The 17516-nt window shown below is 34.8% G+C and overlaps 1 protein-coding gene across 1 annotated transcript; it reads right to left on the bottom strand.

Moving 5' to 3' along the window:
- LOC18595729 (metallothiol transferase FosB) lies at positions 15280–17085 on the bottom strand. The gene is made up of 3 exons (XM_007023807.2): positions 16708–17085; positions 16484–16589; positions 15280–15780 (listed from the first exon to the last, which is right to left on the bottom strand). Exons 1-3 carry the CDS (start codon positions 16860–16862, stop codon positions 15529–15531), a joined length of 513 nt encoding a protein of 170 aa, XP_007023869.1. The 5' UTR covers positions 16863–17085; the 3' UTR covers positions 15280–15528.

The raw sequence follows: 17516 nt of genomic DNA, 5'->3' as shown, positions 1-17516 counted from the left end.
ACCCACCATAAATGGATAAAAAGTGAAGAGACATAAGAGAAAGACAAAAGTTGACATAATAAAAAGAATATAGAAAATGTCTACAATCGATGTGGCATGAAAGGCTATTGGTTGCATACTTGTCATACATCAAAACATCTTTTTGAACTTTATCAAACATTGGTAAAAGCTAAAAGAAAAAAAGTTGAAACAAATTTTGTGCGAGATGATTTTAACCATGACCAAGTTGATATAACACATTTGGATATTACAAATTTTCTTGTCCACCTTGAAGGAGCAATTGATCATTTAATTGATAATGGAAATATCCAAGAATGAAATTTCTTAATAGTTTGTTGGTATGTTTTAGTATAACTTTATTATAAAGATGTTTTTATATGTTCTCATTATATTTAAATGATATATTCTAATTATGTGTTAATAATAAATTCTATATTTAATGTTCTCTTATGTTAACTTGCAAGTTTTTTACTATACATTTTATTTTAAAATATGGATATTCATATGGTTGGATTCGAAATCAATGGTGCAAATATGTCTAGTAGATAGTGTTACAACGCACACTATATTTACAGACAAAAAATATTTTTCCCACTTGACAATGGAAGAAATCAATATCAATACAATATCTAGTAGTATAAGATTAATTGAAGATTCTGAAAGAGCCAATATTTTACTACCAGAAAAGAACAAAGTTTGTAAAAGATGCATTATTTTCTACTAAGTCTCAAAATTTTTTATTAAGTTTTAAAGATATTCATTTGAATGGATATCATATTGAGACGACGAATGAAAGAAACATCTAATAACTTAATATTCTTTGATAAAAAGTGTGTGTTGAAAAAATTACCTTTTTTTCTTTGGATTGTGCTACACAGATATTATAATAATTGAAACTCATGTTGTAGTGAACCAGAAGTTTACCAATGGTTCTAATGTTAAGCATGACTAGTTAGGTCGTCCTGAATTAGTAATGATGTGAAAAATTATTGAAAATACATGTGGTCATCCACTGAAAAGCTAAAAGATTTTTCAATCTAATGAATTCTCATGTGCTGCTTGCTCTCAAAGCAAATTAATTATAAGACTATCACCAACTAAAGTTGTGTAACACCTCTGATTGTCGATGTAAATTAAGTAAACTAAAGATGATTTATGAATATGTGAAGTCTTGAGGCCTTTGATGATATGTTGTGTATGTCAAGTGTTTAAGAGTGCATATATTGACACTTAGGCAAATTTTTAAGGAAATATGTGATAAATCCCATAGTTTGAGGTTTTGATCAAAGTTTAATGTTATGTTTATGAATGTATGTGCATGGAATTAAGTTAAATGAATGATTCGAGGTGTGATATTAATAACGAATGATTTTGAGGTGTTAAACTTGGATTTTTGGAAAGCTTTGGAAGCTTAAAATTACCTATAGGGGGAAATGTATCGATACATCTCCTTATGTATCTATACATTCTTGGCAAGAAGAGCAATATAAGGTGTTCTAGAGAAATTCTATCAGTACATTTTAGAATGTATCGATAGACTTGGCAAAGGATAAACATGTATCGATACATTTGAAGTAGAAAGTACCTAGGACAATTGAAGCTCGATAAGTGTGAATTGAGGTTTAATGAGGAAAATGTGAATGATAAAGGTATATTGGCCTTATTTGTGGATTTTTTTTCCATTTAAGGAGCGAATTCCGGACGTTGATCTAATTTGTGGTGGAGTGCAGTTTCGTCCCCCATGACTATGTGTGTGCTTGCAGGGATGGTGATATGTAAGGACGATGGCACTAGTCTCGCCTATGATTCCTTTCTACAGTGCTCTAATACTATCCATTGAGATTACTCTAGCAATGCCGATATTGGGAGATTACTCTAGTCAATGATTTGATTCTCCATAAGCTATTTCGATGCTAAGCTTGATTTTTTCTCTACCTATTCTTCGGCAAGTGTGTGATCTGTTTCTCTACCCACTACTTCAGTGTTTAGTGTGATTTTTTCTTCGTTCGTTGCTTTGGCATGTGCGTGAGCTGTTTCTCCACTAGTGACTTTGCCTTGAGCGTGATTCGATTCTTTCGTCGGTTGGCCACTAAGCATGATTTGACTATGTCTAGGGGAGGACCACTCATTAATTTGACTTGCATATGGCGTGAGATAGCTATGGAGAGGCTTAGATAAATATGATATGAATATGATGTAATACTTTGGCAACTAGAGTGTGCCATGAAGAGTGATTTGAATAAATTCCATTGGTTTCAAGGGTAAGTCTAATGATATGTGTGATGATCTTTGGAGACATTAAGGGTGATGACATGCCTTCATATTGGAAGTTTTAAGGATCATGATATGCCCTATGTTTGGAGATGTTTGTTGGATTATGTGGTTGTATCAATAATGCAATATTTATTATGTGATTATATATATATGTATATATGTATGTATGTATGATTTTGTTTATCTGTACCACTCACTGAGTATTATTGTACTCACCCATTTGTGTAACATGTACATATATATAGGCTACAAAGCCGTGTGGTCAAGGTCATCATGCGATAGACCAATTTGCACATTCGGTAGGTCTCAGTTTTGATGATTTCACTCTACTGAGTCCATCACAAGCTTTCACATAGGGTTGGCTGTGGTTATGTATGTAGGCATATTGTGCCATATGAACTTATGTAAGGGTTGTTATGTATGAACCTATCTTGGATGGCCAATGTATGGCCCTATAAACATTTGTATGAATTATATGCCAGGGATAATGTATTATATTTGGTTTTATTATCAATATTTGATTATTAAATCCCTTGGCTTATGTTATATGATTTTGGATTTTAAGGCTTGCTTAGGTCAGTGGCCTTGCTAGTTAAGCTCGTGCACCAGTCACAAACCCTCAAATTTGGGTCGTGACAAGTTGGGACTGAATCCTTTACATTTTTGGAACATATTTAGAGTGATATACATGGATCCATACATCCACCATGTGGACTATTTAGATAGTTTATGATTTTAATCGATGCATCGACTAGAGGGTCATGTTTGCTTATTATTAACTTGCAATTTGGCATTTTTAAGATAACTCGCCTAAATCATTCGTTTGTGAGTACATTTTCTAGATTATGCAATCAAGACAATTCGTCTTGACAATGTTGGTGAATTTATGTCTTAAGCTTTTAATGAATATTGCATATTAGTTAGAATAATTGTTGAACAACATGTTGCTCATATTTAGACAAAAAAGGTCTAGCAGAATCGTTTATCAAACACTTGCAACTGATTGTAAGGTTATTGCTTATGAAAACTAAACTTCCCATTTCTACTTGGGTGGTACGCAATTTTGCAAGTAGCAGCACTTGTATGCATTAGGCCAACAAGTTATCATAAATTCTCCCCTATCAATTGATTTATGGTCAAGAACCAAATATTTTTCATCTAAGAATTTTTGGATATTGTGGTATATGTTCCAATTGCTCCACCACAACGCACAAAGATGGGTCTTCAAAAGAGGTTAGGAATATATGTTGGATAAAAATCTCCATCTACAATTAAATATTTAGAACACTTAACAGGAAATTTATTCATGGCAATATTTGCTAATTGTCATTTTGATGAAACAAATTTTCCAACATTAGAGGGAGAAAAAAAGCAGCTGAAAAAAGAAATTTCTTAGAATGTATTATCATTATCTAGTTTGATCCTTGCATAAATTAATGTGAACTTGAAGAGTTCAAAAAATAATTCATTTGCAAAATATAGCAAATCAGTTGCTAGATGTATTTACTAACTTAAAGAGAATAACTAAATCTCATATACCAGCTACAAAAGTTCCTATTAGAATTGATGTCATTGTAGGACAAGGCATGCCAGAAGCGTGGGAAATCAATAGGTTCCAAAGATAAAATCCTCGAAAAAGAGAAAGATACAAGATGGAAAAAGGAAATAGAAACTCTAAAAGAAACCCCTAACATAATTGATGAAATTCTAGAAAAAATTCAAGTACCTAAAATCATTAAAATTAAAAAGATCTTAATAAATTATGTCATGATAAAAAAAGATGAAACTGAAATGAAATAAATATCAACAATATTTTTACATATAATGTAAAGCTTAATATTATAAAAAAAATCTTAAATTTACATAAATTGAGGATGAATCTCAAGTCTCAATCCAGCAAACTAACCATACCTCATCAAGTAGCTTAAGCCTCAACCACATATAATGTGCTTAACTAGATTTTATAGTTGCAGCACTTTATGGTGGTTGTATCCGAGTTCTTAGATGATGTTTATGTGAATTAAAGTGGTCACCATTTTTGTCAAGCCCAGCTCAACAATATGTTTATTATGCCATTCTTACATAGGAAAGCATATTTGCTTAGTTGGTTACCTTGGAAATTGTTAAAGAACGGTATTGTACCAAATGGTACAATTAAGTTGAATTAAGCCTCGAACTAGTCCAAATAGAGATTTTAAGATGAAATTGAGAATTTTGAAACCCCAGAATAACTTAAAATGGTGATTTGGAGTTCGAGGACCGATTTGGAGTCAAATTGGAATGTTCATGACCTAGGGGCAAAATGATCATTTTGCCACCCGAGGTTAAAATTGGAATGTTGGAAGAAGCTTTTAATCAAGATTGACTATTTAGAACATAATTTGAGTTTTGAGAAGTGAAAAATTTTAATTTCGGCATTTTTTCGAGCATAAGAGCAAAATAGTGATTTTGCCACCCCAAGGGTAAAATTGTAATTTTACACCACCCAACACTTGTCCAGCACATGGATTTTACCCAATATTATTATGGATAATTGAAGGATTTTATGTGGTGGAGAAAAAAAGCTTAATAGTTAAGAATTTAAAAATGGACCAATGGTAAGGTGACAAGTGTCAAGCTTTTATTTCTTTATTATTTTCCTTATAAATCAGCACAAAACCAGCCCATTTCTCATTCTTATGGCAGGCCAAAGCAAGAACAAAGGAAGAACAACACCCTAGGTGAAAAAATTCAAGGGAAAAGTGTGAAAATTCAAGAAAACAAGTGAAAAAAAGGTAAGATTTTTCAATTAAGCTTTAGATCTCTCTTTCTTAAGCATTTTTTCTTGTTTTCCATGGTTGAATCAAACGATTTCATGATGAATCCCATGCTAGCCGAACACTTAGAGGGAGGTTTTGATGCTTGATTTGGTTAGATTTCAATGTATTTTAGTGTTTTTAGTTAGTTAGTGAAGTGTAGTATGAAAAGCCAACAAGAAAAATTCACTTCCTCCCATCACCCATCATTGGCGAAATTCTCCATGTAGAATATTGATGATGATTTTGATTTTATTTCAAGTGATTTGGTTAGGAATTAGTGATTTATGGTGTGAGAATCAAGCTTGAAAAATTATAGTGTTGATGCACCCACCATGGCCGAATTTTCCAAGAGAAAATGTGAGGATGATTTTGCCATATTTCAAGTTATTTAATTTGTGTTTGATGATTTGGAGTATTGAGAGAAAAATGAAATTATTTGGAGTTGAATTGGACGTATTGGCCAATTAATCGAGTGATAGATCGAATTAGGCCAATACCATTTTATTTAGGTACATAATTGAATATATATTGAACACTATATTTAAATAGTTACCCGAGTATTTCACATCCCATTTCATGCATTATTATGGAGCCTGAATTGGTTTTATAACAATTTAGCACAAATGTAGTAAATGGCTTATTGTGCATTATGTCTAGGTGGCGAGCAATCTGGCAAAAGTAAAGAGATAGTACTCGAGGATCAAGAATCGGAGTGCTCGAAATTCGACTCCCGAAATAGTGAGTAACCTTGTTATCGTCTTAATTATCTAAAATAGTTTTTATTCGTTTTTGTGATTTGATAGAAAAATGAGTTTATGTAAAACCCGACCCTATAAACACATGTCATGACATACATGCACTGAGCAGCATGTTACTATGCTAGGAAAGTTCCTAAGAATAGACGAAACTCGGTATTGTACCTAACGGTACACTTGAGTTGATTTAACCTCGAACTAGTTTAAATAGGAATCGTAGGATGAAATTTAATATTTTACAGTCCATGAATGACTAAAAATGATTGTTTGGAGTTCAAGGGTTCATTTGGAAAAAAATTGAAAATTTTGATGTTCAGGGGCAAAATCGTCATTTTGTCATCTAAGACAATAATTTGATCATGGAGTGAAATTTTTGACCAAGATTAACTATTTGGACTATAATTTAAAGATAGGAAGTGAAAAATTTCAATTTCGGTAATTTTTGAAACATAGGGGTAAAACGGTAATTTTGTCATTTCAGGGTAAAAACTGTAATTTTCACCACCCAAAACTTGTCAAAATTATAGGATTTATTTATTTTTGGTATGAATAACTGTGGTATTTCAAGTGGTGAAAAATAGAAGTTTAATGGATGAAATTTTAAAAACGAGCCAATGGGAAAGTGATACATGGCACTTTTTAATGATTTAATATCATTTGAATGAAAAGTCAGCCCATTTAAACCCTATATTAAGTGATGGCAGGCCATAAGGAAAGAACAAGAGAGAAAATAGAAAGGAAAGGAAGAAAAGAGAAAAACCAAAGGAAAAGTAGAAAATTCAAAGGGGAAATCGCGTTTTTCGTCCGTTTACGCGTCTAACGGTAAGATTTTTCGACTTTAGCTTGATTTCTACCTTTCCTATGCCTTTGTTTCCATTTAGCATGCTTGAGGAGAGAGATCAAAAAGTGATATCAAGGGCTGGACGAAATTCAAGGGGGAGGAATTTGAAATTTTTATGTTTTGATTTTTAGTTAAATTGATAGTTTTAGTTAGTTAAATGGGTATAGAAATCAAATTAGGCAAGAAAGCATGAAATTTTCACAATACCCACCCTTGGCTGAATGTTCAGTGATGTACATTGATGATGAACTGATTTTTATTCTAAGAGAAATGAAGAGAAAATGATGAAAAATGGTTAAATGTGAGAAAAATAAAGTGGAAGATTTACCGAATTAATGTCCCATTTTTGACCGAATTTTCCAAGGAGGAAAGTGAGCTATTTTTGATGATTTTAGTGAGTTATTGGCTGATATTTAATGGTTAGAAATGTTGGAGAGAAAATGGGACAATTTAGAGCTAAAATGGAGCGCGTTAGCAATTTATCGAGTAAAGTGCCAAAAATAGGTTAATATCGCGTTTAAGCCATTTTAGGCTATTGCATTTCATACCATGCATTAGTATAAGATTTAAGTCAATTATATAGTGATTTAGCATCAATGTGGTGAATTGTGTAATTTTTGCAATGTGTCTAGGAGGAGAGCCTTCCGGTAAAGGCAAGCAAGTTATACCCGACGAACAGTGATTGGGGCACCTAGAAAGCATTTAGTTTGTACAAACGGTGAGTAAACCTATTATTATTGTAAATTATCTAGAGTTTATTTTTAAATGCTCTTTATGTATTTTATGAAACGAAAATGAGATTAAAATGAGATTTTTGATGTTTTAGAAATAAATGTGACAAATAAATACATTGTCTTGATCTTCTGAAACAAGAAACTATTTATTACAAAATTGAGTAATTGGAGGTTGTCAATTGTCTTAAAAAATATATTTTTCTATGAATGGCTTATGATATATGAGTATATGTGGCTATATTTTATAATTGCATTGAGAATTTATGTAAGCTGTCTTTTACTATGCAGGCTGGGTAAATAAATAAAAGTCACATTATACTGTCAAAATTTTATTAAAATTGGTGGGTTTAGTCACTGCAGTGATGGATTTCCGTGGACTGCCTATTAGAGGGGCACGGTAAACCCAGTTATATAGTTACTCTGGTTGTAGAGGTGATGAGGGTAACTCCCGGGGTAATGTTAGAGCTCACTTCACCTCGAACCCCCACGTGAATGTGTAACTCCGCTAACGCCAAGGAACGGCTTGTTTTCAAAACTAACATGTGTTTAACATTTAAATATCTTAACAACCTTGGCGGAATCGGTTAGATGCCTCGGCCAAGGTATCCCCGAGGACTAGTTTTGGCTTGAGCCCTGTTTTTAATAAAAGTCATAAGCCTTAACAATTGTTTTAGTAAATTACAAATATTTTATGGTTTAAGAAATAAATTGAAAACCTTATGAAATGGTTTGTAATTTGTTATTTAAACTTGCCTCCATTTTACTCGCCTTTAGATATTTATGATAATGTCTGTTTACTCATTGGGATTGCAAAATCTCACCCACCTCTTTTCCAAATATTTCAGGCCTATGGTAGCTTGTAGATACCGATTTTGTCGAGGATTCCAGTTGACCCCTCTATCACACAGACAGTAGGTTACTATCACCAACACTTGGTGTATTTATGGGCCACTTGTCATTGTAATTATTATTGTACATTATAACTTTGTAAATTATTGTATGTATGAATTTATTTTACTTTTAAGTTACAAAAGATTACTTACACGTGTTTCTATAAATATTGTTTTATATAAAAATGCTATATTTTTGTCTTTTGATTTACTTGAGCCGAAAATGACTGAAAATTGTTTAAAACTTATATGTAAGCCTTGCAAGATTTCGATTGGTATTCTGGGTAATGAGTATCAATCGGGATGTCGCGGCAGTTGTCATGGGCCCAAGGGAGGTTTCGGGTTGTGACAGTTTAAATGGTAAATCTTTATGTTTTAAAAACAAAATGTGATTAAATGAAATGATTTTATAAAATTGTTTTGAAATTGAAAGATGGTTTTGAAAATGGAGTAATTGGAGACTAATTGATGTGTTATAAATCATGGTTTGAATTGAATGGCTTATGATAATATTGGCATGAATGGTTGAATTGGTAAATGTGCTGAAAATGTATGAACTGTTGATTTGCCTTGAGAGGCTGTAAAATAAAATAATTGCCATGTCATGCTGTTGAATTTTATTAAATTGGTGGGTTATAAATTGGTCGCTGCAGTGGAAGAGTTTCGTGGACCAACCTATTTGAGCGGTACGGTAACCCTATTATATTCATACATCAGTATGAGAGGCGCGATTGGATAACTCCTGAGGTTAAAACTTTAGAGTTCACTTCACGCCAAACCACCACGTGAGGGTGAACTCAGCCAACGCCAAGGAACGACTATGTTTTCAAAATAAAAACATGATTTATGCGTACATGACTATTTAACAGCCTTGGCGGACTCGGTTGGGATAGCCTTCGGCCAATGTATCCTCGATAACTGAGTATGATAATGATTTTGGCACGAGCCAAACTTTTCAGGAAATCATAAGCCTCGTTGTTTATTTTGGTGAAATGAATTTATTTTATCTTATTAAAATGAGTTCGAAATGTTGTGAATCATTTTTATGTTAAACTATTTTATCTGTCTCCATTTACTCTGCTTTAGATATTTTAGATGATATTTGTTTACTCACTGGGATTATATAATCTCACCACCCTCCTTTCCATCCATTTCAAACTCATGATAGTCGGTAAATAACTCATTTCGTTGAGGGCTACAGTTGGATTTGCATCCTCAAAAACTGTAGGTTTACCGCTTTTGATACTTTTGGTCGTTCGTGGGCCCACATGTCACTGTAAATTAAATCTTGTGCTTTGGTTATCTGTATTACAATATGTATGAATTTATTTAGCTTTTACGCTACAAAAATATTTACCGAGAACTCTATAAATATTATTTTATAAGAAAATAGAATATTTTATTGAATATTTTTATTATATTCAAATAGTTCTAGTTTCGCTTTAAATGAATGTTTTAGACATCTAAACTTATTTTTGATTATGAAATATGTGTTTTCCACTCACATATTACATTTTTAGCTGGTTTCGAGATTTTTGAGAAAAAATGACCAAAATGCCCTTGTGAGAAAAAAATTATTTATCTATTGTTTGGATTTGGAAATAGTTTATAGTCTCTCAAAACATGATACTTAACAATTGTTGCTCATAGGGGAGGTGCGAAAAATGATATTAAAGCCTTGCGAGGTTTCGGTTGGTATTCCGGGCAATGAATATCTATCGTGACGTCGCGACGGTTGTCACAGGCTCGAGGGGAATACCGGATCGTGACAATTTTATCTTTAACTTTGCACATTCAAAACAGAATGTCCCGTAGGCTTTGATTTGAACAGATAACTGGAGAATATTCCATTATAGGAGGATGGTCAGCAGAGGGTAGAAAGTGGGCCAAGGGATCCAAATGTGTCAGTAGGCATTTTGGAAGGCAGTGGAGAACACAACCCAATGGGGGGACAGAGTGTAAATGAGACTAATAGCTTAGTTGGAAATAATCAAGTTGTTCCAACAAGTGTATGCCCACGGGAAAGGATGGAAGACTATGTTGACATTCCTCCCACCAAAGAGTCCGCCTCGGGAAAGTACATTTACAATAGAGAGCTAAGTAACATTCCTTTTGTTTTAGGAACTAATCTCGCAGAAGTGGAAGTTCATCCACAAGTGTGGCATAGGAGACATTCAGCCTCTGCAGCTTCAATTGGTAAAATACTTAGCCTAGCATCAGAGGAAGTCGTGGATATGGGGGAAAATGATGGGGTCTCAAACGATGATTCCATCGCGGTGAGTTATGAAGCTAGAACCCAATCATGATTAGTGCATTAGTATGGAATGTGAGGGGTATTGCAAGTGCAGTAATTCAAAGAAGATTAAAAACATTACCACTTCTGCATAAAATAAAAATTCTAGCAATTATGGAACCTATGGTTGATAGTTCTAAAGCTGATTTTATCATAAGAAAATTAGGTTTTGAAAAAGTTTTCAAGAATTGCTCCCAGAAGATATGGCTATTTCATTCTTTTGATTTGAGTTGTGAAATGTTGCTAGATCATGTTTAATGTCTGCATGTTGAGCTCACCATGCCATGGTTGGAAGTCCCTTTGTTGTTATCTTTTATCCATGCAAAATGCACCAGGTCAAAGAGGTTAGTATTTTGGGATTGCTTGAAAAGCTTGACAATTAATATTCATACACCGTGGATAGGTGGGGGCGATTTTAATGCAATTATACACAGTGGAGAATGGTTGAATAGAGTTGTGCCACATGCAGGTTCTATGGAAGACTTTGCTACTGCTTTGCTTGATTATGGGTTAATGGATGGTGGCTATGAAGGAAACCCATTCACCTAGACTAATAACCGTATGTTTCAACGGTTGGACAGATGGTGTATAATCATCATTGGGTAGACTTTTTTGTTTCTACACGTATACAGTACCTAAATAGGGACGGATTAGACCACTGTCCATTGCTGGTTTCCTACTCTAAGAACCAGGATAGAGTTCCCTCATCCTTTCGGTTCTTTCATGCTTGGGTTTTTCACCATGGGTTTAAAAATTTTGTGGAACAAAATTGGACTTCTCCCATTGTTGGCTTTGGATTACAAGCTTTCTGGGCGAAGCAACGATGTTTGAAACAAGCTTGGAAACGGTGGAATAAGGAGGTTTTCGGAAACATCTTCCACAATTTGAAGGTGGTAGAACAAAGAGCTGCAAATTGTGAAATAAGTTTTCAACAGGAGCAGTCAACGAAGAACCGAGCTACCATGAATAAAGCCTATGCCCAACTTAATCATCTATTCAGTGTTGAAGAATTATTTTGGCAGCAAAAATCTGGTATTAAATGGTTAGTGGAGGGTGAGCGTAACACCAAATTTTTCCACATGCGGGTCAAGAAGAAACGAATCAAAAGCCATATCTTTAAAATACAAAATCCATATGGGAGTTGGATTGAAGAACCGGATGCTGTGAAGTCTTCTGCAGTGGAATTCTTTTCCTCCCTCATGAAAAAGGGACCATGTGACATGTCCAGGTTTGATACTTCATTGATTCTTGCTATTATATCTGAGAATGATAATCTTAGTTTATGTGCAGTGCCATCAATGGAGGAGCTGAAGGAGGCAGTTTTCAATATTGACAAGGACAGTGTTGCTGGCTCTAATGGATTCTCTTTTTATTTTTATCAACAATGTTGGGATATCATGGCTAATGACCTCCTGGATGCAATTGTTAATTTTTTCCATGGAGCTGACCTCCCAAGGGGAATAACATCTACAACTATTGTGTTGCTGCCCAAAAATAACAATGCCTCGAAGTTGAGTGATTTCAGACCGATAAGTCTTTGTAATGTTTTAAATAAAATCATTACTAAGATTTTAGCTAATTGTCTTGCAAAGGTGCTTCCCTCCATGATTACAGATAATCAGAGTGGCTTCACAGGGGGGAGACTGATCAGCGACAATATCCTTCTTGCCCAAGAACTAATTGGGAAGATTGATCGAAAGTCAAAGGGCAAAACTGTAGCTCTCAAGTTGGATATGATGAAGGCTTATGATCGGCTTGAATGGGATTTTCTTTATAGAATGCTACAGCAGTTTGGATTTAATTCTCAATGGATTGGCATGGTTCGCCGATGCATATCTAATTGCTGGTTTTCTTTGCTGATAAATGGTGGTGTTGTGGGTTATTTCAAGTCAGAAAGAGGTCTAAGATAGGGCGATTCCATCTCTCCGTTGTTATTTATCCTGGTTGCGAAATATTTATCTCGGGGATTGAATGCTTTGTTTGCCACTTATCCTTCACTGCATTATCTTTCTGATTGCTCTATGCTAGTAAGCCACTTAGAATTTGCAGACGATATAATTATATTCATTAACGGTGCGAAATCCTCCTTGCAGAAAATACTATTGTTCTTGCAAGACTATGAGGAGATTTTTGGGCAGCGAATAAACCATTCAAAGAGTTGCTTTATCACTCATCGAAATATGGCAAACAGTCGCATCCAAATCATTGCTCAAGTCACTGGCTTCATCCATAAGTGCCTGCCTATCACATATTTGGGGGTGCCTCTTTATAAAGGGCCAAAAAAGGTAATGTTATTTGATGATTTGGTTACAAAGATCCAAAACCATATAATAGGATGGGATAACAAAGTTCTATCTCCGGGAGGGCAAATAACACTATTACGTAGTGTATTATCTTCTCTACCTATCTATCTACTCCAAGTCCCTAAACCTCCTATTTGTGTGATTGAAAGAATTGACAGAATGTTCAATAATTTTTTGTGGGGAGGTTCGGCAGGTACTAGAAAAATCCGTTGGGCTTCGTGGCATAAGATCACTCTACCATCTAATGAGGGAGGATTAGACATCAGAGGCCTAGGTGATGTGTTGAAGGCCATTAGCATGAAACTTTGGTGGAGGTTTTTAACTTGTAACAGCATTTGGACGCAATTTATGCGGAGTAAATATTGTGCGGGTCAAATTCCAAGGAATGTACAACCAAAGCTTTGTGATTCACAAACATGGAAACGGATGTTAGCTAGTTGCTCGGTCACAGAACAATACACTAGGTGGCGGATTTGTAAAGGTGAGTTATTTTTCTAGCATGATTGTTGAATGAATGTTAGCTTCGATTTCCACCCTTGATTCACAGACAAGAGTTTGCTATTTCTATGATAATGGCAAATGGGATGTGGGTAAGCTGAATAATGTGTTACTAGAGGATTTTGTGGTGAAAATCTTAAAAATTCCAATTGATCCACCCGGTGATGATAGGGCATATTGGGTACCTACCTCAGATGGGCAATTTACTACTAAGTTCGTTTGGGAGATAATTCGATAGTGACAGTCGGTAAATCCTATATTCAATTTAATTTGGCATAAGTGCATTCCTCTTACTACTTCCTTCTTTCTATGGAGGTTATTACAGGATTAAATCCCAGTTGATTTGCGGCTGAAAACCAAGGGATTGCAGTTAGCTTCCAAATGCCAATACTGTAACTCAAAAGAGTCTCTCTTGCATGTCATGTGGGAATGCCCAATACCTACACAGGTTTGGAGTTATTTTGTGAAATTTTTCCAAATCAACATTGTTCATCCCCAGACTGTCGATCAGATTATATGGGCATGGTTGTACTTTGGTGATTATACGAAAAAAGGACACATATGCACGTTAAAGCCATTATTCATTTTTTTGTTCTTATGGGTTGAAAGAAATGATGCGAAGCATAGGGACCTTGGTATGTATCCTAACAGAGTGGTGTGGAGAGTACTCAAACTCATCCACCAATTATTCCATATGAGGCAATTCCACTGGTGGCAATGGAGGGGAGATCTACGAATTGCTCAAGTATGGGGTCTAATATTTCAGTAGGCAACCCTACATCCGCCAAAAATATTCTCTTGGCATAAACCATCAGTAAGCGAGTTTAAGTTGAATGTTGATGAGAGTTCCAAGCATAATTTTCAAAATGCTGCCGGAGGAGGACTTCTTCGAGACCATACAGGTACCATGATTTTTGGATTTTTTTAAAATTTTGGACCATGTGACTCATTACAGGCAGAGTTAATGGCACTACATAGGAGTTTACTTTTGTGTCTTGAGTACAATGTTACTAGACTTTGGATAGAAAAGGATGCAAAAGTAGTGGTACACATGATAAATAAGGGTCATCAGGGATCCTCTAAGACTCGGTATTTATTTACTTCCATTCGTAGATCCTTGAGTGGTATCTCTTTTTGGATTTCGCACATCCATCGAGAGGGGAATCAAGCAGCAAACCATCTCTCAAATCAGGGGCATACGCACCAAAACCTGCAAGTATTTTCAGAAACTGAAGGGCAACTTAGAGGTATTCTTAGATTAGATAAAGTTAGTTTTCCTTATGTTCATTTTAAATGAATGTAAAGGAGTAGTACTCCTAGTTTATTTTTCTTATTTTGTTATTCACATAGATTTTTGTAATATGAAAGTGTTTCGATTTTATGACGATAGTAAAAAATATGGTAATAAAATGAAAAACCCCATTCTAGGTGCTTTTCTTATTATATATTTTTTGTTTTAAATTTTACTTTAGTTTATTGTCTCAATGTAATAGTAGGGAATATCTGTTTTACTGTACCATCAAAAGTTATGCACGTAAAATGGTTTTCCTTAATCTAGGTGTTTCTCTTAAATTTTCCCATGATCATGTAATTTGGAAGTACGGTTTATGTCTCCCTATTTTGTGTTTTATTTTGTAATTAATAAAATTTAACAGGATAACTGGACCCTGCGTGAATTTCCAACATAAAAAAAAAAACTAGAGAATATTCCATTTAGTAAATAAATTAAACTCCTCATATAATGATTTCCCCTTAATTATTGTTTACACTGTGTATCAATTAAAACTAGTTCCAAGTTGTTTATTAAAGTAGTACATTTTGATACCCCAAATCATTCACAACAAGAAAAGGGGACCATTGATAAATACTATAATCTAAACACGTTAGAAAAGCTTTGGAGAATATTCCATTTTTAGTTTATTAAAATCAGCTCATAAAATGATCACTTCCCTTGGGATCACATCTGCCTTGTCTTTATTACAGAATTTAAAAGAAAAACCTACTAAACCAAATGAAGAAAAAACAAACTACTCATGCGTAGAGTACTTAGACAAAAGAAAAAGACACAAAAACAAAGCAGATTGGGGTGCTTCTTCTCATGATTTCGACTAAAATACACCTAAATAAAATGACTGCTGGTCTTTACTGCTGGACCACTCGCTGTATCTGCTGATGCTGCAGCATTTGCAGATTGAGTCGAGAGCATGATCGAACCATCTCACCTGCCAGGGGGATCACAGGTAGGTTATCACAGTTGCATATCTCAATCATGAACCCATCTGGATCATGGAAGAACAGCTGTTCAACATAGATCCCACCTTCTTCCACCATTGCCCGAACGTACTCCAGTTCCATCTCCTTCAGCTTCTTCTCCACTGCCCCCATGCTCTCACACTACACACGGCAAAACCCAATTAATATTAGGATTCCTTATCAATTTATAATTAATTCATCTTGTCATCAATTCTATCACCATAATATCAAATTAATAGAGGAACGGACCCATATGCATACAATGAACCTTTCAAGCGTTACTCTTTCCTACCTACTAATTAATAATCCAACATGATTACTCTGTGAAAGAAAAAGGTAGGTAGGTGAGTGGATTTAGAATGAGAAAGGACAAATAAGATAAACAGGGTATATCTTGATTTCTTTGACTAATTGCTGCATCAGAATTCAACTCCTTAGAAGTTACCTTCGGATAACTAAATGTGAAATTGAGTAAATCTCCTAGGATTATCATCCCACTTCAGAGTATGCCTTTGAGTAAACCTCCAAAGTTATTAAACTGAGACAGAGCACTGTCGTATATCTAGCCTCTATATTATTTTCCAGAACAGCAGGATGCCTTCCTTTTCAAAGGAGTAACGAATGTTGCCATGCATACGTCCAAGTCTCAACAAAATAAACCTTAAAAATTTTCTATTTCGATCTTCAGTTTATGAAAAGAGATCTTGTTCTCTTTTTATATTAAATCAAAGATGAATGTCAAGAAAGGTCTATTGTCCCATTCTTAAATGAAATCCTTAACAGCCCAAGGACTGGAAGGAAACACAAACCCAAATAAGGGAATAAAGGGAAAGAAAGAATTAACCTGGAAAGAAATGTGGTTGTCCTTGGGATTGATTTTCTTTTTCTTTGGCATGTTATCTGGATCCTCAGATTGCAGAAGATGAATCCCAATCCCATACCCAAACAACCTGCATAACCAAATATTCACATAAACATAGTCATAACCAGAAAAATAAAAATCAACCCAAGAGTTCTTGTGCTGTTTTTCATCAATTTGTCCCAGAGAAGAGGATCAGTTTTCATTACCAAGCGCCATTGAAGTCAAATGATCCAGGCCTCCTGATTGGAACAAAACCAAGAATATTCTGATAGAAATTGATGGATTCCTCAACTGATCTACACACGAGGGAGACATGGTTCAAAGATTTAAGGTGAAGAGGGTTGTCCACATTTTCCTTCATCTTTTTTTTTCCTTTTTTCACGACAAAAATTTGTTTCAACCAATCCGAAAGACAAACAAACCACTGAAGCGCCGGCAAAGGTTTCTTGAGAAAATATAAATAAAAAAAAAAAAGAAAACAGACAGATGTGAGAAACAGAATTTATTAGAAAAACCAAATAAACTAGGAACGAGGAAACGAAGGAGAGAAAGTCACGGCACTTCGCCAGGAGAAGCAAAAGAAATGGGCTTATGTACATGGGGAGAGGGAGGTTATTAGAGGGGAACCTCTTCATGCAGAGCCACGTGTCTACTAATATGGATTACTGTGACACGAATACACCACGTGCTGACTAGGATTACCACCAAGAACCAGCAAAGAGTTTCTGGTCATAGACACGTAAGCAGTTGAATTTTTTATGGCTTGTTGTCGGGTAGTGTGGGTAATTTTTTAACTGTCTTTTCTCCAACAAATAGATTGATGTGACCATTTTTGTAAAGGAAAAAAACTTAGAGAGAGAAAGAGAGACAGGTTTCTAGAGGTTTGATATGTAGATAAGTCCGGTCAATGGTAGTGATCTGATATTGATAAGTTTATGACTAGGTTTTTTCATTTTCTTGTTGTTGCTAATTAATGAAGATCGATTGTTGCTAGTCACGGGAATTGCCAATAAGA

This window comes from Theobroma cacao, chromosome 6, assembly GCF_000208745.1.
Source record: "Theobroma cacao cultivar B97-61/B2 chromosome 6, Criollo_cocoa_genome_V2, whole genome shotgun sequence".
Taxonomy (NCBI): domain Eukaryota; kingdom Viridiplantae; phylum Streptophyta; class Magnoliopsida; order Malvales; family Malvaceae; genus Theobroma; species Theobroma cacao.
The sequence above is the reverse complement of the archived record's forward strand: the minus strand, read 5'-3'. Positions and strand labels throughout refer to the sequence as shown.

Coding starts and splice junctions, on each gene's coding strand:
- LOC18595729 (XM_007023807.2), bottom strand. CDS start 16,862: ATGAAGGAAAATGTGGACAACCCTCTTCACCTTAAATCTTTGAACCAT. Junction 16,590..16,707: donor TTTGACTTCAATGGCGCTTG/GTAATGAAAACT, acceptor TTGGTTATGCAG/GTTGTTTGGGTATGGGATTG. Junction 15,781..16,483: donor ACAACCACATTTCTTTCCAG/GTTAATTCTTTC, acceptor TGCCGTGTGTAG/TGTGAGAGCATGGGGGCAGT.